General features: G+C 41.8%; 1 protein-coding gene across 1 annotated transcript in view; it reads left to right on the top strand.

Annotated features, from left to right (window-relative positions):
* LOC104457727 (ATP-binding cassette sub-family D member 2) overlaps nucleotides 1-24,518 on the top strand; it is a gene marked incomplete at its 5' end in the record, with an annotated part of 42,542 nt that extends 18,024 nt beyond the window's left edge. The window contains 4 exons of the mRNA XM_010086522.1: nucleotides 13,417-13,562; nucleotides 20,755-20,839; nucleotides 21,583-21,708; nucleotides 24,294-24,518. Coding sequence (XP_010084824.1) covers nucleotides 13,417-13,562; nucleotides 20,755-20,839; nucleotides 21,583-21,708; nucleotides 24,294-24,504 — 568 coding nt within the window. The remainder of the gene's footprint in view (nucleotides 1-13,416; nucleotides 13,563-20,754; nucleotides 20,840-21,582; nucleotides 21,709-24,293) is intronic.
* Nucleotides 24,519-24,801: the final 283 nt, after the last annotated feature.

The following is a 24,801-nucleotide window of genomic DNA, read 5'->3' as shown; positions in this document are numbered from 1 at the left end:
ACCTTCTATCACCTCTCCAGTCTTCCTAGCACAGCACATACCTGAAATGTCCATCAGCATTTTTCTCTGTCTTTCTTGAGGGTTGATTCACTGATTCACATTCATACAGCTCAGAGTAGTTCTTAATCCACTGTACTTCTTTCTTCTGTTCCATTGTTACTGTTTTTCCCTCTGCAGCTTGCTTCTACTGTAATTTGGCTATTTTTATGAGAGGGGCGTGTTTCTCCAGTAGTATGCATAGTTTCTCTGTAATTCTATGTGCCATTCTGGTAGAAGACCAACCTGATCACTTTCTCAGCAGTCACAGTGACAGTCCAATTCTGTGTTCTCTCTCCCATTCTATTGCTCGTTCAAATAGATCTCTAATATTTCTTTCGTTCAATATCAGGCTTGTCAGATGCTAAAATGGAGGCAACCAAAGATGCACTAGTATCAATTGTTGTTTATTCTTCATCGTTTAAGATTTATGTACCTGTATCTTGCTGCCTTGTTATTAATGCTAGGACAGTACAGCACATAACAGTTTAAAGATTTATCTGGCCTTCCTAAGCTATTTGGTTTTGCATAAGTCTGGTCTATTTCTAATGCTTTATCTGGGCTTCCTTTACAAGTCTTTTCCTGTCTGGTGTTTTTCCTTCTGTATTCTAAAAATATCCTTTGCTACTAAACAAAATTGCATCAGTTACAGAGATATATTTCCTCTCCTTAGCTCTATTGAGTAATCCAAATGTCTGATGTGATTTGCCTCAAGTAGTCCAAGGATATTCATCATGTGGATGAAACCAAGTAAGAATATTTCAGTTTGAAGTGATATAAATAATAAAGTGATAAAATAAAAGTAATTTTTACATTGTAAGCACATGAAACCAAAGATGACAGCATGATTTGAATGTTATCTTAAGCATGGAGGTAGTTAGTAGTGGCCACTGTCATTAAGATGTGGTTGTTTTTTTAAGATAATTCTTGATTGCCTAAACAATTTATGTTGCAAAATTGTTATGTTCACTTCCAGATACCCTATATTATGTATGAAAGTATGTGCGTATGTAGTATGAGTGTATATGGTTCTTGTGTATTAGACTACTTTCTCGTTAGCATGCGGTCTGTTGGAGAAGTAGCCCAAATTAAGTGCTGTACAAATACACCTGTGTGAGTTCTGTTGCCTCAGCTCATTTAGATTGGCTCAGATGTCTCTATGCTGTGTTGTATTTTTGCACATCGTAATTTCTTGTCAGCTCATACTGCTCTGTCTTTATCTATGATCCTTTTAGTTGAGTCAGCTGGAGTTAAACTGTACTCTGACTGCACATGCCAACACCGCACTAGCTATTGTCATTGCCCTTCAGCATTTTGTTGATAGTACACTGCCACATTGTCCCGGGCTTGTTCCTTCAGTACTTTGCCATCAGTTCATGTCACGCTATACAGATACCTACTCTCTTGCACATTGCATCCATCTATCGTACTTATTGTTATCAAGTTCATGGTGGTTCTTTTAAATATATTTATTTCCAAAGTTCACTGCTTATCTGACAGATGGGAAAAAGGTCTGCAGTAGATAGCGTTAACAAGAAACATAACAGAACATACTTCAGTTATGCATACTATTTTGATAAAGGTTTGCTTTAATAAATTGGCTGGTAGTTTTGTGTCTTCTTTTTTCTTTCTTGAAATGAATCAAGTTAAGACAGGTTAAGTCAGTATTCTGCTGTTCATGAAAAAGTGTGGACTTGCATATGAGAGGGCTATTAGGCTACCCCTCAGCCAGGGCACAGCTTCTCCCATTTAATCTTACTGGGACTTGTGTAGAAATGCTTGCACTTCTCCTTCCTGATTGAAGGAAGTCCTGTCTTGTCTCACATAGAACAGAAAAGTTCTTGTCTTGCTGCACTGTAGATTAGCTGAAGCTTTGCCTGCCAGGATCGCTGGGAGACCTCTCCGTTTCCGCTGAAGGCTCATTTGCAGTTGCAAAATCTGATGGTTTTTAATTAGGTCTATGTGCTGACTGATCACAAGTAGTGACAATACCTCTTGGTAGCACATTGTGAACAAGATTCACCTACGCTAATAGTCAGAGGTGGAAAATGGCTTTATGGATTAACTGCTACTCCCTCTCAAGCCATGCAAGGTGCCTTCCTTACTGGCCAGGCACAAAGCCAGACAATTAAAGCACAGGTTACAAGCCTTTTCTGTTATTAGGCAAAGTGTTTCAGAAATCCCAGACTGAAGCCTTTGGCCAGCTTGCTGCATTGGGATTTAGTTTAGATTTTAAATGTATTTACATAAATCCAACACTGGTCTTAAAGGCTGCAGGAGAACTGATGTTTGTGAAGGGCTTCAGCGTGCTCTGGGGTTTTGGTCCCCCAATCCCTTCAGTCTGAGGGCCTGTGTGGAGCAAGCTGTGTGGCTATGGGAGATACCAAGAGGACTAAACATGGATGAGGAATTGAGTTGTGTCAATACATTCTCAACTTTTACTCCATATGGAGACTAGTACATTTCCTAGTGGGCAGTTGTTTGAAGCACAGAAGCCAGTACCACACTTGATACAAATTAAGACCTTTTCTGACAAGTTTGAAGCAGCAGGGAAGTCCAGGCTTGATTTGATTCAGAGATTTCAGTATCACCTCTTCTCTCCTGGTGGTCTTTTCAGTTGAAGCAGGTTCTATTATTACCACTTTCTGTATAGATGGATAGAGAGACTTCATTCTCATATTCATGGAGATGGCTCACTTAAAGGACAATGTGGTCACTTAGTTTGGTGCAAGCCAAGTCCCTTTTACTTGTGATCCATAAAAGAACTTGAACATTCAGAGAATTAAGATCCATTGAGTAACTCATTGCATTCCTACCAAGTCACAGATACACAGGGTTATAATGTTAAAGTGCTGCCAGCTGTATGGATGATTAAATACTGTGATATGTGTGCAACTAAAAGGTAAAATCCATTCTTGTAACCAAAGTAGCATCCCTCCTATTTTGAAAATTTCTTCAGTACCAAGCACGTAAATCTTGTGTTGGCTCCTGCAGAAAAGTGGGTGCCACTAATATGCAGAACTTTCTCTATTAACTTTCTTTTGAGATGTTTTTCTCAATGTTGTAGAAGACCTAAGTATTTGTCTGCGAGGATGCCCAGTTGCAGGAATATTTCTACTAGGATCTCTGGAAATCAGCTGCTCTGTGTTTCATAATGTATTTTGAACATCAAGTTCTTGCCAGCATGAGCTTTCAATGCTTCCACCCTCCACTTGCATCTTTTGATGGGATTTTGAATATCAAAAGTCCTTATTCAGCACGAATAATTACATGTTGCCTGTACCACCTTTCCAGGCATCCATGTATGTGCCAGACTGTTTATGGAGCTTCATTTAGAAGCTGGGGAAACTAGGCTTTGAAATTTTTTTAAGTACATTGTCAGGTTAAGCCTGACAAACATTTTATAAACATGAAGTCACTAAAGAGATTATAAGAACTGAGTATGTGTCTGGTTTATAGAATCTATCCAGCAAAGCAAGTGACAATCTATTTAATTTATATTAGGTTCATTTTGCTCACACAAAGAACTCACTTGCCTTTAAAATTTAGTTTTGATAGCAGTGCCAGGGGAACAAATTCACATACAGGTTAACTGAGATCGCTGTGTAACTTAGCAGTGGTATGGACCAACTTGCATGTTAAGGAGTAATCTGGTGGTCTAGTTTCTGCAGAGAAGTGCCATTACTGTGTCCAGCTTGAGGAGTTACCTCCAGCTTAAAGCCCTACATTGCAACTGTGCAAGAAAGGATCTTTGACAGATGAACAGAATGACAAATGTTTACTATTTCAATAATATTTTTCCTAGGAATGTCAAAAACCATGCTTCAAATGCCTTACACATATCAAATTATGAGAAGCAACTTATCTACATAACATTGTGAAGCACTGGGAAAAATCAGCTACACAACCTGCCTGACATAAAAAGCTTGATATGAAAGGCTGAAAGGATGCTGGCTTCTGTGAGGGAAGAACAGCTGAAAGCTCTAGTAACACCTGTACCATCTTCCCTGGGCGGAAGTTATTTCTCCTCCTCCCTGCTATAGTTTTCAGTCAGAAACTCTCATTACAGTGCCCTGTGCTTTTAAATATCCACATTGCAGACATAGCCAACACCTCCCTCTTGAGGAGGAGGTGGTAGTCTTTCCTATACACTGTAGGCTCTGCCTTTTGTCTGTCCCTGCGTCCAGGGCTCCAGAACTGTGTCCCAGCTCCAAGGTGAACCAGATCTTCAGCCCTGTCCCAGCCTCTGCATGGTCTGGTCTGCTCACTCAGACACGTTTCTGAGGGTCTTGTCCCTTGTTTGCCTGCCTGCAGGCTGAGGATCTCATTTTCTGTTCCTTCTCCAAATCACTGTGGTTTCCAAGGTAAATGTAAGTTTTATTCAGCATGATGATTCTGTTTTGCATTTCGTAGACACAATGCTGTATTCACTAGTAACTTCCCACCTCCCAGAGAGAACAGCATTAGCTATTTTTGTATGTGAGTGTTTAACCACCACCTTCAACAACTTAAAACAACAAACTGTCAACTCATGCACCAAAGGTAGGATTTGTCTGTATGGAATTAGGCAGCTAAAAGTTAGACATCCTTGTGTGAGCTTTATAATGAGTGAACTGTCTACCTCCAGAGAGTGATTCACTGTTGCAGTGCATTAACTAAAATTCCTTTTATTAGAGATAGGGAATAAGTTGATAGCATGGTTAATCATAAAATCACAGAATGGTTGAGATTGGAAGGGACCTCTGGAAGTCATCTGGTCCAGCCCCTCTGCTCAAGCTGGGCCTCCTAGAGCTGCTTGTCCAGGACCATGACAGATGGTTTTTGAATAGAATAGAATAGAATCATTAAGGTTGGAAAAGACCTCAAGGATCATCAAGTCCATCCAAGTATTGAGACTCTATGACCTCTCTGGGTGACTTGTTCTAGCACTTGATCACCCTCACAGTGAAAAATTGTTTCCTGATGCTCAGATGGCATCTCCTACGTTTCAGTTTGTGCCCATTGGCTCTGGCCCTGTCACTGGGCACCACTGAGAAGAGCCCGGCTCCATCTTCTCTGCACCCTCCCTTCAGGAGTTTATTTACATTGATGAGATCCCCCTAAGTCTTCTCTTCTCCAGGCTGAACAGTCCCAGCTCTCTCAGCCTTTCCTCACAGGAGAGATGCTCCAGTCCCTTCATCGCCCTTGTGGCACTAACGTCCCATCAGATGCTAGGAACCCAGCGCTGCGCAGCATCAGATGGACCTCTAGTCACAGCATGGCATGCTGCACTGATCCCATCCATGCTAAGGTTCGTTGGCACTATGGTCTTTAGCACTCTGATAGGATTTTGTTAGGAGTAAACAGTTCCATATATCATTTCTACTGTCAAGCAAGAGGCTGTTAGCATGAGAACATGCTGCTTCACTTCAAGATAAAGACAAGGACACACAGGTGGCGTAATTGCCGGTGCCAAGTGGGAGCTGCCTGCAGGCTTCTCTGTTATGATTAGCTGGCAAAGTTTATTCTGCAGCCGTGTGATAAGTGCAGCACAGCACAGGCCTGAAGGCCAATTTATATCTGCAGCACAGCCCAACACGGTGCAGCAAAGTGTAGCACAGGCCTGTGCCAACTCAGGTCAACTGTTACGTGGATTGCTAACTCCTCAATGCACAGTAGTCTTCCAGTTCAGACCACTGCAGCTGTTCATCCTGTGTCCTAGGACAGACATCTAAGACACATCAGACCTATCGGAGGTACCCATTCACTAGAGGACTCCACTGACTACTCAGATTTGGCTGAGTAATGTTTAGGGGAGATGAGTCTCTTTGCAAGTAATGCTGAGTAGTCCCCAGAACACTGGATTTTCTGTTCTTGAGTCATTATGTCATGGTCTTGTGGGAGCATGTAGCACGTGTGTTTCCTTCTGCAGTTCAGTGTGTGTGCGCTAGCCTCACTTAGATGGGAGCATGTCTTTCCCAAGAGGGAAGGCTCTTCCAGACTTATCTGCCCAGTGGTTTGCATTAATTATACCCTATCAATTTTACTTTCTGATAAATATTACTACTGCTCCCTTGTGGCCACTTCAGGTACCTAAAATGTTTATTAAATGACTATAATAACATTCTGTGTATCCATATACATGGTGCATCTCTGTATGTTGTCATGTTGTCATCGCTGTCGTGTTCAGTCCTGTGTAATGCAGTGTTTCACAGAGGATTAGAGAGGGAAGTCAGTGCAATGTGTGACTTCCCACTTGTTGGCAGGGTGTCTCACTGACAACTCATTATGGCTCTAGAACTACTTGCAAATTCATATCCCAGTGCATGCAAAAAATGTTGCCATGGACAACTAAGCATTGTAGAAACCTAGAGCAAAAGCAGCCTCTGCTCTAGAGGCTTCACTGTCTACACTTCCTCTGTGAAGTAAGGTGTCATCTCTCCTCTGCAAAATCATGAATCATTTGGGAGCTTTCTGCCTTGTTCATTGTGGTACATTGCTGTGATAAAAATCAGAAACACCTCTTAGGCTGGGGTATGCCTGGTGGGACTGGCAGACTAGACTCTTGTCCAGAACAGACCATTGTTATTTCTTCAATTCATTGTTCTTCATGATCATCCATCCAAATAATCCTTTTATCGTCAGGACTGCCAGAGATTTGAAAAGCCTGGGCCTGCAAAAATTGGATGTTTAAGAAAAGGGGAGTATTTTTCCTTCATTTGTCTGGCTGGTTGATTTGATTCATTGCAGGAGGTGTAATTATTTCAGATTGCATTAGCTGCTCATATTTTGTAGAAATTGTCTGGGTTTTGGTTTTAATTATAGATGTGTTCTTGTGTTCTTTCTGTTGTCTCTGCCCATCACAAGATACAAACAGACTGAACTGGGTGATTTTGTGAACTGCTCACCTTAGACTTTTATGCCATCTAACCAGTTCTAGTTATATTGTAAGTGATCTTGGTTATAGTGAATAAGTAAATCATGAGATGAAATTATACCCAAGCATGAATAACACTTTAAAGGCTTCTTTTACCTTTCTGGTTATTATTTCGTCCCAGTTTATTTTCTTGCAGAGATGTGCATAGCTTCTTTGCAAAGAAAGCCACAGAGTGATTAGTGTGATTTTTTTCAGCCTTTGATATCAGATTCTAATTATATGCATTGAGAATTCAGTCTTTCACACTGTGCATTTCATTTCCTGTTAACTATGTTAATGGCTATAAGCTGATTGCATTCCACTCTGGTAACTGATCTATCTGAAATATTTAGAGGATGTTCATGGCTAGTTCTGTGTGAGTGGAGAGTTCAGTGTAGGTTGTTTTAAAGGGAGATCTATTATTTACATCTTTAGAAGGGTTGCTGAAACTTTAGCTTGTTCTAAAATCCCTTGAACTAGATACAGTGCAATAAACTGAGCCTGTTGCTTTTTAAACATTTTGCTGAATGTTATATTATTTGTTATTTTTTAACTCTTTGGTGATAACCACCTTCTGTTTGAGAGCAGTGGATGCAACACTATTTAAAAAGAACTTAATTCACATCCATTCAAGGTATTTTATTTTCTTGAAGTTGTAGTGGTGGTGCCATCATTAGTTTTTTGCTGTTTGTTTTATTAGTGTCATCAAAGAACTACTAGGAATCCAGATCACTTTACTTAGTGGAGGTTGGCATTTCTTGAGCTTCACTGTTGATCAAGCTTTGCTGCTGTGGAGTTTTTACTATTGACCTAAATAGTGTCAAGAGGTAGAGTTCTGCTGAGGTGATTCCAGCTGAGGTATTATAGCATCTAAACATTAGGATCTTGGCACCAGCAAGGTGATGGAAAGTTCTAAATATAGGTGTATTCCCTTGATAGTCAGGCAGAGATTTAGGGCTTTTGGAAAATTATTTAAAAAAAAAATTATGTAGTAGGCAAAGGGAGCCATCTAGAGTTAATCCATAGGAATCTCTCTATATAAATGTATCTCTGAACTCCTGCCTCTTTCTGGTTTAGATGCCAAACTGAGAGCTAAACATTAAACCCCTTTAATCTAGAACAAGCCCTCTCCTGAGAGCAGGAACCTAAGTAAGGTTAGAACCCCTTTAATATGTTTTTACAGTGCAACTGATCGAGTAGGATAGTTACAGAATTTTATATTAAAGAGCATTAGGAAAAAAGGAAATAGCATAATATAAATAATATATGGCACAAGGACTGGTACTAAAGTCTACCTCCTTCCAACTGAGGACTCTGACTGGTATAGTATATAATTAGGCTCTTTCCAATAACTCGCTCTTCAGATACATGATTCCTGCCTCCTTAGCAGCAGTTTCCTTGCTTCAGTGGGAAGATTAGAAGGTGCCATCCCTTTGACTCCTCTTTAGCCTGGACACTAGCCTAGAAAAATGGGAATCTGATGCCCTGCAAGCTGAGAAGAACTTAGCCTGAACCCGGTTCTTGGAAGAGATTTGCTAACTGCTAGCTTGTCATACACGCACCCATTTTACGTCTCTAGTAGCTGTGGTGTTTTGTGCTGGACTTAAAACCATTGTTTTCATATTCTGTGCTGTACTGGACCTTCTGGGGAGTTAGCATTTGGGCACATCTGTAGTCGTGAGCTGTGCCCTCAGCTTTCTGAATTGGAGATTCTGCAGTGCAAGCATGGACTCCTTAAGGTCTTTCAGGTTTCTTAGGAAACCCAGGGTGCTTATAATTAAGACTCTGATCATTCAGATTGCTTTATAAACTCAAAAAGTGCATATTGATCTGTTGCTATAATTGTTTAAAATAAGTTGGTGTGGCCTCTCTTTGAATACTGTGTGCAGTTCTGGGCCCCCCAGTTTAAGAAGGATGTGAAGGTCCTTGAATGCCTCCAGAGGATGGCAACAAAGCTGGTGAAAGGGCTGGAAGGAATGTCCCAGGAGGAGTGGCTGAGGACTTTGGGCTTGTCTAGTTTGGAGAGAAGGAGACTGAGGGGAAACCTCATTGCTCTGTGCAGCTTCCTGAGGAGGGGCAGTGGAGAGGGAGGTGCTGAGCTCTTCTCCCTGGGATCCAGGGATAGGACATGTGGGAATGGTTCAAAGCTGCACCAGGGGAGGGTTAGACTGGACAGTAGGAAGCATTTCTTTACCGAGAGGGTGGTCAAACACTGGAACAGGCTTCCTAGAGAGGTGGTCGATGCCCCAAACCTGTCAGTGTTTAAGAGGCATTTGGACAATGCCCCTAATAACATGCTTTAACTGTTGTTCAGCCCTGAATTGGTCAGGCAGCTGGATTAGATGATCATTGTAGGTCCCTTCCAACTGAACTATTCTATTCTATTGTACTCTATTCTATTCTAATATTATGGATGTCAGAACAGGTTATTAGTTCTGTCAGCACAGTTTATTTTGCATGGAAGATGAAAACACCTTTGAATACATACAGGAAGTATTCATCAGCACTTAAGTAGATATGGCTTGTTCTGACTTTGGAACAGAAATTTCTTGCCATCTAAGCAAGTCATCTTCCTTAACTTGCTACTCAAGAGGGTGAAGCCCTCTGCTCTTCAAGGCATCAGTGAATTAATAGATGTAACAGCAGGCAGTGTTAATCTACAATCCCTTTGAACTGGCATTATACCTCTCTCTTTGTGCCTAACAGCTCCAGCATATAAGTCCTCTGTTTGGAAAGACAAGTGACTGGTGTATACTCCAATATATTTTGTATCATCTGTTCCCTCCTCCCTAACCAAAATTAACCACCATAAGTAGATCATATCATCAGCAACACTTGCCCTTCCTCCCCTTGTGATTTCTCTAATATTTCACAAACATTGTACACAATGTCGTGTGTCAATAGGGCACTGGGGAATTGTCCACACCATAGGTTTCAGATTGCAGCACATCTTGATATAATCTTTCTTTAAAGCCTGCACTGCAAGGGGAAAGTCATAAGCCTAAGGGATGATGGCTGGTTACAGAATGAAGTTACAACTCTGCAAAGTGAAGTGCTAAGTGCACCGAACAGAAGTTGGTGATTCAATAAAACCATCAAACTCTCTAATCAGTTTGTGTGAACTGAAAGTATCTCTTCCAATAAATGCCTTGAAATTCCAGAAAACCAGGCAAGAATCAGCAAGTTTTCTTAGCTTTCTGGAGGTTTGATGCCAAAGCTTTAAAAAAAAGGATTACTGATACTAAATCCTTTCTGTCAAAAACAGTGTAGGAATCTCTGAGAGAGATTCTCAGAAGAATCTCTTTCTTTCTCTGAGAGCAGAGAAAGAAAGAAAACAGTTGCAGAACTATTACTATCAAAGACATGACCTCTGCACAGCATAGGAGTTGCTTTTGGGGTCTGTGTAAGAGTGCTTTCTTTGAGATTGGAACCCAGGCACTCTGTCTGAAAGGAAAAACTCCATCAGAAATCAGTTATGTCCAGTTAAACTCGAGTATTACTTCAGGACAAAAAGACTGTTTTTGTTGTTTGAACTGCTAAAAATTTAATGAAAACAGTATTTTAACAAGGAGCTTACTGGCAAAGACAAAATTTCCCTGTTGCTCTATGCAGTTGCCCATACTTCTTACTACTTAATGTCTAGCTATCACGCACATGTAACCTCAATTACAATAACATGGGATGTTTAACAGGTTTTACTGTGTTTGACTTCGTGGTACCCATGGTAGGTAAGGAAGATATTGTCTTCAAGTTACAGATAGGGAAATCTGGTTTAGTATAAGATGATGAGAGTATGCTTAGATGAGATCTGATCTAACTTTAGCACTTCAGAAATTAGTTATCTAAGTTAGTTGTCTTGGCTCTGTCCCCCATTGAGGGAGAAGGCACCCGTAGGAGGCAACCCATCCCCACCCTAAAATAAATGGGATAAACCAGCCACAGAGGTGTCTCTCTTCGTTGGAGCCCCAAATGAGACATCTCACGCCAAGTAAGATGAAGTGTCCCCTCAGGGACATGAATGGCTCTCTATCGGATGGGAGAAGCAGAACGTGCTCTCCCACCTCCCATGGCAGACCCATAACCACAAGCCATTCTTCCTCTCTGCTCCTTAGTCAGTAATTGATGGGGTTTGCTACTCCACTGCAGGCTGTGCTTTTCCTTCATTTTTACAGACTAGGTGGGGATAGGCGTGCTTGGTAGTACTGGTGTGTTTAGATGGGGGGCCACAAGGAAAATCCAGTTGTACCAGGAAGCAGTGCTGGTGACTCAATGAACAGCATGGCAACAAGTGTCCTGGTGTGGTGCTTTTGAACGTTGCCTTCCCGGTTGTGCTGTAGGTTAAATCTCAGAGCTGCTAGTCATTGCAGGATCATACTTCACGAGAGTAAGGTATTAAACCCCAGACCAATTATATGATAGGTAGCTCTGTCCTCCTTGCCCTTACCTGCAGCTTCACCTAAATTACAAAGTCTTATGCACAACCTGATGCTCAACTTTTCTGAGCCCAGGTGGAGTTTCTGTCTTCTGTCCCAGAGATGGCAGCAGTGTGGAGCGAGTGAAGTGATTTCTATCAAGAAGTAAAGCCTTTTGTGGTGTTAGATGGAGAGCACTGTGGAAATATAATATATCATTATTCAATGAAGTTACATAATGTTTAGAGTTGAGATTTTGCAATATCCCCATTAATATAAATGTTTCACTGCACTTGATGCTATTGTTCATGCAGCAGCCCAGAGCAGCACTCTTCCCACAATAAGCAGAAAGCAGAACAATGAGCAAAGAGGAGCAGCAATGCTTGTATTTGACATGTGATTCTGGGTTTGCTCCATCTGGGTGCCTGCCCACAGCAGAGAGATGACCAAATATTTGCAAGCAGCTCAGATCCCCTGCCCTTCCCACCCTCACCCAGCTGGTGGTGAAAGTAGTTTAACTGTGGATGGGTACAGGCAGTTCGCCATGGGTGTCTGCTGTACTAAAACCAATGCAGCTGATGCCAGCTTGAATGTGGCTTTCAGTTCACATTGCGGCTTTAGTTCTGTAATTCTACATCTGCTGCATTATGAAATCCTTCAAATTACTCTGTGGTGTATTTTAGGCACTTTCAGAATAATAATGGGTAGAAGACACATCCAGGGGAAGGGAAGAAATCTGCTAAGGTATTACACATCTCTGTCAGGGAAAGCCTCTGTGTGGCTGAGACCTTCCCGTCTTGCAGGTCCAGAGCTCTTCAGGGAAGAAAACTGACCCCTCTTCAACGTGCTGTGAAATTGTTGGGAGCAGTTCTCTGTGTCAAGGGCAAGCTGCCTGGAAGCTTCCTCATTGCTGGCCCAATTTTAGCTGCTCCACTCTGGCGTTGTCCCCTGGCACCACAGCTTTAATAAGACGAGCATTGTTTTGGCAGATGAACCCAGAGGGAGTTGGTGTGACTTGGCACAGAAAGCAGGACGGAGTCTGGAGCCTGACTGTTCTTCGGCCCTGGCCTTCCCCTCCAAACTCAGAACCCCACAGGTCATTCCCAGGATGTTTACAGCTTCGAAGAGCTATCAGCAGTGTCTGTGGAACAGGACGGATATTTGTCGTTTGCAAGAAATCCTTAGACAAAGAGCAGCAAAAGAGATTATCAAATAGATGTGTCTTAGATTCTTTGCTATTCTAGCCTGGATGGCCTGGGGAGAGCTGTATAATTGTTCTTTGAGCTGACTTTGAGACTAGGAGGATTTTTGAGGCCAGGCCTATAGTAGAGGCTGGGCACAGCTCATGAAGTTGTGGAGACTGTCCGTAGCCATTCCAAAGTGGAGACGGCTTGTTTCAGTAACATGGATGGTGTTGCCTGGTCTGGGAACATGGGTGGTTCAGAAGCTGCTTCGCATACAGCTCAGCTTTGTGTTTACCAAAGGGAAGCTGATGCTGGGAGGGTTAGGGTGATCAGTTTCTCTAATGTGTGCCCTTTTGTGAGTCAGAAGTGTTACACTGGCTTCTAGAGCCAGGTCCCAATTCTGCATTCCAGAACAGTCGTGTGCAAAAGAAGCTTCCAACACTCTCCTGCCTGACTTGGGTGTCTCCTGCTGTACCATGGAAGTCTTTCCCAGTTTGAGTTGCAAAGTTTTTGTTACAATCTGCTTTTAACGTGTGAGTGTTTAGTTTGATTTCTAAATCTCTAAGTGTGCCAAACCTTGAATACAGCATAGTTTCCCTGATTCCAAGTGAAAGCATTCAGAATGGGATGTTTACTCTGCCTGATCTGTAATTTTGTTTTCATGCTAATACTACCCCTGTTGCTATGCTGTAGTCAGCTGTTATGGAAACAATACCTTGTCCCTAGGGTAAGTTCAGAAAAACATTCACCCACAATGCACCCACAGATAAATCCAGTTTTAGCAACATGGTATTTCAAGCTTTATACTCTGCTCAGAGAGCCTCAGCAAAATGCACTCACTCGCTTGGAGCCAGCCCCAGATCACTGGTTTCTCTGTATTGCTTCTCAGGCCCTACATGTCCATTGGAACGCTACGTGATCAAGTCATCTATCCAGACTCAGTGGATGACATGCACGAGAAAGGCTACCAAGATCAAGATCTGGAGTGTATCCTGCATATTGTTCATCTGTACCACATAGTTCAAAGAGAAGGAGGTAAATTGTGTATTTTCGTAAAAAGCTTTACAAGATCCATTCCTTGCGTGTGTCTTAGTGTGACTGGTCGTTACGTACTAAACTGGCAAAACTGGATCCAGACCTTTTGTGGTGGTGGGAGCTGCACAACCACATGGTCCCGATGCTAATGGAGGGAGAAGAGCTAAGTGCTCGTCTCCTCCCCCATAAATCCATGCCCAAGCTGAACATCCTTCTTCTCTTGTAGTGGCCAGTCTTTTCATGGTATTGTAAGATCAATGACCTTCCTTCATTTTCTTAGAAAATGTGTCTTGTGTTAAAACCTTGTAATGTCACCGACTGCATCAACTCGAAAGCATGTGAATGAAAGGAGTGCTGTCTGCTTTCACCTCTCTGGTTTGTGTGATCAGTGGGGCTATGTGCCATGGGAAAGCGTGTCTGGTACCACACCACCAGGTGAACAAGTTAAAAATAACCAAACAACTCTGGCTGGCAGTAAAGTATTGCCATCTACCACTTGCTGTTTAAGTTCCATGTGTTCTCAGTGTTGTTTGTCCTCAGAGTAGGGGACAGTGTAAATGTACTGGCACAGTAAATGTCAAGATACTAAAAGCTTCCCTTGTGTCTAAGGAAATGGAGCATCTCATGGCTTTTTTTCTCAAGCATAGCAATAATATTCATCATTTCATTCCCACCAGCTACTAATCTCTAGTTTGAATTTCCTCCCCATCATTATGCTTTTAAAACAGACGTAGGACAAAGTTGGTAACACTGAGAGAGAAGGCGGCGCATCTTCAAACCCCTCTAAGGAGCTTACTTCGAGAGTGCTGAATCTACCTTGCCTCTCTGCCAGCTGTCAGTGCTCCTTTTTGAGAGGGTAATTTGGGTGCATTGTTTTGTAATGTGTGTGCTTCACATCTCTCAGGGTCATTCTGACCTCAGCCATTGGGAATCCCAAGGCAATGTCTAAATTCCCATTCCTAGATGGTAGCCTGTTGTTCTGTTCAAAAGGCAGAAAGTGTATTTTATTTTTCAGTTATGCGTGAACACTCATCTGATGTCTTTCTGCACATTTTAGAGTGGAGAGTAGTGATCGTTTACAGAAGCAACTGTGTACCTACAGTTACTTCTCCACCTCACAATCCTGTTGATAGACTCTTATCCTTCCACGGGTTAATGCTTCTTTGTTAAGAATGTAATAATGACTGTTGGCCCTCAACTTGCAATAGGAGATAAGAATCTGCCATTGTTCTGATTCATATTATTATTCAGATCTGATACTATGACACAAGGATTGAAGAAGTGGGCAGAGAGCTAAACTTAGTGACCAGAATAATTGCAGAGGAAGCCTCTGCTCCCTACACTGACATTCTAACTATTCCTGTTAGTATTCCTGAGTCACTTACTTCACTAAGTGAAGTGCCCAGATTGCAGAAGAATAAGCAGATGTGTTGGAGTGGGGAGCTGGAAGAGGAGGAGCAGTTAAATTGTCAGTGGCAAGACGCCACTGTGGAGTGTGCATTCATAGCGTGCTCGTACTTGTAGATGGACTGAACACCACATGACCCTCAGTGGCCAAAACCATATCCCCAGCAGTCTCTGAATGCACATCGTTGTGGTTTATTACCCTGCAGCTGGAGCATATAACTGATGATGGAGCAGTTACTGTGCTCCACGTATGAGATGCCATTGCTAGGGTCAGTGTTCTGTGTTGCCGGACTGAAACCCCAGGTTTGGATCCATCTGGCTGTACTTTCTGTGCCAAAGGACAGTAGTCCTCTTTTATTGCTGACCCCATTCTTGTTCTGCCTGTCAGACTGTGCATGTGAGACACACACAGTCTATTAAAAAAGTGTAGAGGATGCTGTTAGTGTTCACTGGTGCTCTACTGAAACTCCACTCAGGATCAGAGCACACTGTGCAAAAGTCTGCATGAACGTTTAGGAAAAGGTGTCTTAGATACTTTGCGATTTAAAATGACAGAAATGGTCAAAGCCGGAAAATTAGGAGAGATTACCACATACCAGGAAGTTTTTAGGCCCATAAGACACTTACTTATTCCCTTTTCTTCTCGGGCATTTGCAGGAGACAAGTGCCAAGGTAGGAGCAGAGAGGAAATCCGTGACATATGACTTGACACGTTACATGGATTTCATATCCTTAACATATGCTTTAGAGCTCTCTCAGGCTGGGACAAAGACTCATATTCTGAACCAGCAAGCCAGAGAAATACTTCTTGAAAGTGAACAACTGCATTTTTTGTTTCTACATAGCTGAATGTTTTAAATTTATTCCAATTTTTATTTTATTATTTTACTTAAAATCAGATGTTTAAAGTAAAATGATTTCTATTAAAAATGTAATCTTTTTCTTTGCAAAGTAATAAAAAATCCCATATAAAGCTTGTAGAACACGGGATTTACCCCAAACAATCTTTTTATTTTTTGCAAACTGCTTTGATGGTTGACAAACACTGGCATTTTCCAATAGAAAAAAGTTTTGCTGAAAAATCCCCATCAAGTTTCTATTTATGTATTATATGCACTTTTGGAAAATGTACTACATATGAAAAAAAAATCAATGAAACCAGTTTAGTTATTCAGATTCTTGTGGATATACAGGATATAGCATGGATATACCATGTGTCCATGCTATTTTGAACTATTCTAAGAATGGAGGTAACTATCTGACAACCATTAACTTACAGAAATCTAATATAATTCTTCAATATTTTTTTCTGTAGTTCCTCTTCTCCTTCAGAGGCTTACCTCTGTCTCTTCCCATTTCACCTATCCCCTGCAGTATTAAGCCTCTACCAGACAGCAGGCTCCTTGGGGCATGACCCAGTTGTGCTTTAATTGACCACAAATGTCAGGCACGTATAATGTGGTGCTTTGCAGTTTTGTGTTCTGCTCCCCGTGGGCAGTTGTGAAAAAGCCAGATGGAGCCAGAAGTGCGCAACTCTAACTCAATTTATTTGTCCTGGGATAACTTTATTGTGTTTAGCTGAATTACTTCCACATTGCATCAGCACAAGGGTCACTGGATTCCAAGTGTAAAGTAGCCAACAAGAGCCTGACGTTCTTGTTGCTGCCAAGGACAGAAATTCCTCTCTTTTTCTAGCAATAACGTTTGACCCAGTTAGAAGTAAATACAATGGTTACAACAATAAGTAGCCCAGTTTGGCATTTAGCCTCTCTGTTACCCTCATGAAACTTTTTCAGTTGGTAACAACAGAATACACCAAAACCAGCAAAACGCCCATCCTCCTCCCCACCATCACCATTCCTGAGCCCAAGCCCCAGAAGAACCCTGTGCAATTGCTGTTGACAGTAGCAGCACCCCTTGCTGCTAGAGGCAGAATTTCCTTCCCACTGCAGCCCACATGGGTGTTTTTCTCACCCACTGGATATTAGAGGAATGCCATTTTGTTATTTACCCTTATATTATCAATAAGGTGCCCCCATCAACACCTGCAAAGTTGCTAGCTCTACCAGAACAATGATTTCATACAAAATGAGGATAGCAAAAAAAGTTGTATTCAGCACAGGTGGTGAAAAGGCATGTCCAGAAATCATGGGCAGTAGTGTGGAGATGTGCAGTAGACACACATAAAGTGGTTCCTTTTTGACCTGCTTTGAACATCTGTATATATTTAGCAAGTGTCAATCATGCTGCAGCCTGAGGCTGCCAATAGCCTGTCACATGTGGGGACCGTGGGTACGTGTAGCAGCACGCAGAATGCGTGACCAGGCCTGTCAGGTTAGGGCTGATGACATTACTGAACAAGTTCAACCTGCTTATGGTTTCTCAGCACCCCAGTTTATAATTATTCCTCATTATTTTGCAAATTTGTCATATCTTTGGGTCTTGTCCAGGGAACCTTTATGCTAGGCCATGTATAAACGCACAGATAAGCACGTTTCCTCTCTCTGAGATTTTTTCAGCTGATCATTTTAGTCCTGGATTTGCTTTTGCTACTGGTACCAGCAGGAACTCTGGAGGGCTCTACCGGCTTTTCCAGTGGCTCTGAAATCTAGAGACGCAAATCCCTGCAGTGTCATGCTGAGCTGGGGCTCACGCAGTTGATGGTCTCTTTGTTCCTTCCTCAGCTAAGCACTGTCCTCGCATATTCATCCTGCGCAGCACCCAGGGCTCTCTCCCCTGTTGACAACACGCTGTGCAAGAAACCTCCATGTTCAAAAACTCACGGGGGTGGGCTCTCTGGCTGTAGTTTGCTGCGGTGGCCTTCTTTTGTCATGAAGCTGTAACACTCCAGTCCATGTCTGATGAGGTGCATTGGAATGCAGATCTGGAGAAGGAACTTCTAAGCCGTATCTTTTTGTGGCATCTAAATGCTCTGTCTTGCATGTAAGTGCAAGGATTCCAAGGATGGATACCCAGTGCTACAGACCCCAGATGTAACCCTTTTTTCTTGTCAAATTTAGCTTGCCTTTTCCTTCAGAAAAATTAGGTCAAAGGAATTATAAAAGAAGCCATGCAAGAAAATTAAATGCTGCTGTCATGAAGCTATCACTAGTTTCTGCTGACAGCTGTCTGTATTTGTACTGCTGTTACTCTGCCCCAGCACTTTATACATGCTCTTTGTCTTACTGGTTGCAAAAGGCATTTCTGTGACGTCCTGTGTTCATCACATCTACATCATGCCATGTGCAGTCAAAGGCTACATGTAGCAAGAAGCTGTGCAAGCAATTTGGACTCTGCAAGCGATTTGGACTCTGAAATTTTGTACCTTCTGAGAGATTTGTGCCGTATTCATGGACAAGCCATTTCATTTCTTCGTTTGTAAAGTGGATGCAGCTATGGGTGATGTAAGCCACTGACTTGTCTGATATTTTCAGAACACTAACAAGCTTCATTCAGGAAGAAATTATTGTTAATGCACAGTAGGGAATCAGTTTGTTGTGAGTTGCAATGCCTAAGTGTGCAGAGGAACTTGTTCAGACATTAGAAAATAATTTTTAAAAGGGATAATATTAAAATGGATCCTTCCTTATCTGTTGATTGAGACATTCCAAGTGGCAAATGGAAAGTTCAGGGAAGGAGCTAGGCAGGAGTGGACAAGACACACTTCCAGTATTCGGTTAGAATGTAAGTTGAAGTGACCACAGAGATGACCATTGTATTCTGGTAAACAGAGGTTAAATCTTACACCTTTAGAGGAAATAATAGTATGATTTTGCTGACAAGATGATGCTTCTTCTTGAACTTCTTTCTCTTTTTGTCTTTTAATAAGTCTTTATAAACCAGCTGATCTGGAAGAAACTGTATGAAGGCAGGCACTGCTTCCCCAGGCGCATGTGCACACGTGCACACCCACCCACATCCTAACTCAGACCCAGATCCCTGGAGCTCGTCTATATTCTCGGCTTAAAACTAACAGAATATAAGCAGCAGGTGGAACATTGTCTTCAGAAGCATAGTTGTTCCTATGGCTTTCATGAAGGACCATTCCCATCCTGTGTCCTTAGAACCGTTTGCCAAAAAGGAGCGCTCGGGTGTTCTACAGTCTGTTTTGGAAGCTGAAGGTGCCAGTGGAACAGCACTCCAGCTCTCTGTGTGGTCCCAGCACTGGGACTGCTCAGCCCCAGCAGCCTCTGTGTGTCTGTTCCCTTTACCAGAATTCATCCAGGTGGTGGTTCAGTTAATCATTACACACCTCCATCTTTGCTAGGAGCTGGCTGATAGAAAGCACTGTGTGTGCCCCCAGGGGGGTGCCCCCTGGGATCCTTAAACAAGAATGGAAGGAAACTAAGGCAAAACAATCGGATCACTGAAGGTGATGTATTTCTGCTGTGTGCATGCCTGGTTTTTAAATCTAACTATATACACATATTTTTAAAAATTGTGACATTATATTTTACAATTTTGCATAGAGAAAATTCTTGGAATTCTGACTCTAGCTTTATCAATGCCAGTTCTCAGTCACACAGCCTCTCACCAGATGCTTCACTGGGGTTTTGTTCAGACCTGCCAAGCCCTGGTGTAGCACCAAGCATGGGCAGAGCACTCCCCAGCCTCCTGCACCTTCACAAGCCCCACTGATACCTCTGGTCAGGTATCAGAAATGGCACAGCCCACCCTACTTGCTAGACCTTGTTTGTAGTCTTTTCTGGCAAATGTTTATTTTCAGTTGGGCAGTGGCAGAAAAGGGTTTTTGGATGTTTTGTTAATTTTTTAATTACAGTGCTTCTGAGCTGATTTGGAAAAATGTTCTCTTCCTGGCTCGGCCCCACTCCAGCTGCCTGGCTCATGATAGATGATATATTGAGACAAACATCTTATCAGATTTTCCCTGTGTCCACACTCTCCCTTTTCCAAACTCATCTATTTTGCTACTCTATCCATCTGGAGTGTTTGATTGAAAACTTCATTTCAATATGGTAATTTGGTATTTGAAGTTTCTCATTAGTGGGAATGAATCATGCCAGAGTACTCACAGAAGCACAAGTCCACTGTAAGACTGCAGATAAAATGCATCACAATCACACGCCTGTTGCATGTGATGAGTGTGACAGTAATAAAGAAAAAAATCAGTTAGAGTCTGTGCAGAATATTAAATGAGGATAGCAAGTGATGTAACAGTTGTGGGTTATTTCTCAGCACAAGGTAGCGGGAAGTTTGTGTAGGAAATCCTCCTGTCTGTATGCAGTTTTGTATGTTAGCTGCTTGTCTGTGCACACAGGATACATCATCTGTGTTTCTGTTGGGCTTGATGACACTTATTCTTTGCTTACAGTAGTAAGTGGGGTCTGGCACTGCTCTTTATGTTTTTCACACTTTATCTCTTTGAATTTGTTTTTAAATTTCCACTGACACCTTTCAAGAAGGAATAGAAAATTGTTCTCTAAAACAAACAGGACAGAATAAAATGATTAGCTATGCACAGGTAAAAGATGATTTTTCAAAGAGATAGTAAGTAAAGCTTTTTGACAATACCAACATGACCAACAAGGTTAAATTCCACTTTCGAAATTGACAGGATATTTGGGATATTTTTTCCAGTTGAGTGCCAGTGGAAAGGCATTGAGGTATTTCAGAAGGTGTGATCCAGAACCCTGAGCTCTCTCTTCTGCAGTGGAAATGCTCTTTATGGTTTTGGTTGCAGGTTGCAGAGATGTTCCAAGTGAAGCTGCATTTCCTTCATAAACTTATGTTGTCCTGACACGTTTTGTTTGCATTTTTTTAAAAGGCTGGGATGCCATCATGGATTGGAAAGATGTCTTATCAGGAGGAGAAAAGCAAAGGATGGGCATGGCTCGGATGTTTTACCATAAGTAAGCATTTTGATTTGTTCTTTAAGTAGCAGATGCTCTTAGCAGAAAACGAGGAAGAGTTTTGCATGTTTTCTGTAATAGTTTGAGCAGTAGTAGACTGTAATCTCCACACACTTTGCAATACTGCTAGGTGGTTGCATTGGACAGCAGACCTTGTCATTTATTCGTACAAGCTCTGCTTCTAGTTTGGGCAATGCTTCTTAAGCTTTGCTTTTGGCATCACAGCATTACATTTTCCAGATGTTCCTTTCTTTAATGTTTCGGGCACAAAACATGTTCCCTGCATCTGTCCTACAAATATTGCAGAAGTCTGATGGACTGTTGCAGAGGCTATGGGAGTTTGAAAGGCAGGCTCAAAAACTTTTTGGGTTTGGAGTCTGCAAGCATGCAAAGGCAGCCCAGTCCACACATGGCAGTGGACAGAAAGCTTCTGAGTTGTCTGTAGCTACTGCATGACTTAATGACAGGACAGAATAATACTAGGTCAAACTAGAACACAGAAGTTAGATCACTGTGTACTTGGATGGACCGGGAAATAAAACCCTTTTTTCCTGGAGGCTGGCTCTGCACCTGAATAATGTGTGAACATTTATGTTGTTGCTAGCCAGCTTCCAGCTGTAGATGAGAGACAGCTGTCTGGCAAAAATAGCTCTCTCCTTTCTCTTGTTCTCTCAATTAAACATCATGCATGGGAATACTGTCCAAAACATAGAAGAGTAATGTTCTTTATCTGCTTTTGAAAGGCCGAAATATGCATTGCTGGATGAATGCACGAGTGCTGTAAGCATTGATGTTGAAGGAAAGATATTCCAAGCTGCAAAAGCTGCTGGGATATCCCTGCTTTCTATAACACACAGACCTTCTCTTTGGTAAGTATGTTCAGGGTTTTGTCACGGTCCTTGCTATGAGCTTTCTGACAGGCAGTGGATTGGCCTTTGTTCTTTGTACTAGGACAGTTGTTTAATCAATATGTACTGCACTTTCTGAGATAACTTGTCTACAATAATAGTGATGTAAATGCATTTAGCATTGATTTTTTTCCATTCTTTGTCAAGTATTTGTTCCTCCCTCTTATTTTTTTTAAATGTGTTTCAGTTGTTAACTATTCATAGCAACATGTGGATGTCTAAGAGGCAATTAATTAGCCCGCCACACCACAGCCACAGCAGATATCATCAGGTTATTCTGTAAAGGTGACAAGGTACATGAGCTGTCCTGGGGAATTTTACCCGTGCTTGGGAGAAGATGGGAAATATGGCAAGTGGTTAAACTACTCTTTGTTCTTCCATAGGAATAACACATCTGGTGTTTCTAACTTCAGCTGTGTCCTCTATCTGCAGGGTTTGTGAGCTTTCAGAATATGAAGATTGTCTATTAAAAAAAGAAATATTGGAATTCTGAGAAACATCATTCTAATGAGGGAGTACTAAGTATAGAAGAGTCTCTCAAAGGAAATAAATGTTGTTACTGAATACATAAATCAGCCGAATGATAAAGGGCAAAAGGGATCAAGAAGGTGTAAGCTGACATTAGCAGAGACTATTTGTTCTGAACTCCTGGATCTCTACTGTCATATTGTTTGCTTTTTTTAAACTTATGACTAAAAATCCACTACCAGGCTGTTGCCACAAAGGAAATAAATTGTATCGGTGTCTGCTCCTCTGAAAAGAACAGTTTCCCCAGCATTCCTCCTTCCTCTGTGGAGGCAGGGACAGTGGAAATGGCTTTTGTTCGATCAGGACCTAAATGTTAAGAAAAAATGGGTGTTCTGACAGGAAAAAAAAAATCTCACATAGACATTTGTTTTAAAAATAATTTAAATTACACTGAAAAAAGAAAAATAGTATTCAATTTTTTTAAAAGTTTGGCATTATTTTAAAACCACTGCTCAAGAAAACAGGTATTTGAGAGCATCCCACCTATAAATAATGATGATGCAGAGGGAAGTTTGGCAAAAGAACTTGTGAGAAAGACCTTTTGAGTTCAGTTTCCTACTGATATTTCTTGTTTCCTAGTACTAGTGCTATTCAGGAAGGTGTGGGACTGTTCTTGTAATTCCACAGTATTACTGAAATTATCAGAAATCTGGTCATTTGTGGGGTTCTGGAGAAGTAAACAGAAGTGCTGAGTATTCAGAAATAAGCATCAACTGCCTTTAATTTAGGTATGCTTCTGCAGGGACTGTACTACGTAGACAAAGAATGGATTCACATGCTGTTGTCTCTTCCTCAAGATTATACCAGGAAATATTTGCTCTTTAATCAAAATATTGGCTACTTTTCTAGACCACAAGCATTTGACATCTCAATCAGCTAGCTTAACTTCCTGATATTTTTGGGTTTTAGTGGGGGAAAAATAGAGGGACAGGTTAAGCTTTTGGTGTCACAAAGAATAATAATATACAAGAAGTGGTGAATATAAGCCTAGAGTTGAATCTTTTGAGTCCCATGTCATAAGCTGTTGAGTTTATTAACCTGTCACATTCCCTGGATGGGATTTATAATCACTGTTTTATGATGCGGCTCATGTTCTATTATTTATAGTGATAAATTATAGTCATATCAGCAGCTCTGAGGGAGCTCTTTGCTCTTCCTCTTGTGCCTCCTGATAAATGTCTTGTCAGGTCTTGACAAACTCCACATGTACACCTTTGAATATTTTCAGTGCACACACCCTGAAACTCACTGAAAGATCTGTGACTCCTACACAGACTTTTTTATTTTGGTCCCTTGAAAACTGAACCATGTTTTAGAACTGGAGGTTTCTTTAGTCAACCTTATAAGATGGAGGGGAACCAACTGAGATGTAATTCGAACAAACTAGAGTTTTATTAGTAGCATCAGGTGCTACTGCCTGAATGTATTTTCTGATAAGGAGGTAAAACATCTCATGGAAATCAAGGTAAATAAAATAAACCTGGACTGACATTCCTGGGGGAGAAGAGAGCCTTGTCTGCTGCTCCCCTTCAGGCTCCTGCAGAAAGAGGAGCCTGGCAGAGTTGCAGTGGAGGCAACTGCAGCCACAGACAGTGTTTCTAAGAGGCAGGCACAAAGAAGGGAGGCTGCTGGCTTGGCCAGGGACAGCAGACCATGCTGGGGACCCTTCACAGCCCTGCTGCTGGCTCCTGCTGCATCCCTGCAGGCCATGGGCTGCTCGTGGGGAGCCCACGCTGGTGCTCATAGCTTACAGTGGGCACCTTGTTGCTGAATTTCACTAGAGGTGATCGTGGCCTTGGGAGATCCTGGTGACAGGTTTAGAAATACCCAAATCCCTTATGAAAGAGCGCCGTGGGATTAGGAGTCACAGAAAAAAAGTTTTCACCGGTGATCCAAAACTGGACGACTCTCAACTTCCCGAGAGGCACCACTGCAAAGTGACACAGACATCCAGTTCGCATGCAAAGACAAACCATTTGCTCCCTGAGCCATTACTAATGTTTTTATTTCTGCTGCAGGAAGTACCACACTCACTTGCTGCAGTTTGATGGACAAGGCGGCTGGCGTTTCGAGCAGTTGGACACCGCTATCCGTTTATCACTGAGTGAGGAAAAACAGAGACTGGAATCCCAACTTGCAGGAATTCCTAAAATGCAGCAGAGACTCAATGAACTGTGTAAAATCTTGGGAGAAGACTCAGTGTTAAAAACAATGGACACAGAGGAATAAATAATTTATGTTTTACGTTTTTAAAAGTATTTTTTTAGTTAAAAGCATTACAAATTCAGCCATTATCCTCTGCATGCATTGTGATAGAGGCTTAGAGCATAGAGAAACACAGCCAGCAAAAAATAATGCTCTGAATGCTATGTAAGACTTTAGCGTTTTAGTATTAAGAAAGAAAGTGGTTGAACTGTGAAAAGAAAATAAGCAAGTGCACAGAATTCAAGATTAGTCATTGCAGCTTACGTTAATTCCTAGTGAAAGCCCGATTCACTGCAGCAAACTAGCAACACACTTAGGTTT

Source organism: Pterocles gutturalis, unplaced genomic scaffold, assembly GCF_000699245.1.
Source record: "Pterocles gutturalis isolate BGI_N339 unplaced genomic scaffold, ASM69924v1 scaffold9816, whole genome shotgun sequence".
Classification (NCBI taxonomy): domain Eukaryota; kingdom Metazoa; phylum Chordata; class Aves; order Pterocliformes; family Pteroclidae; genus Pterocles; species Pterocles gutturalis.
This window is presented reverse-complemented; position numbering and strand designations above follow the sequence as displayed.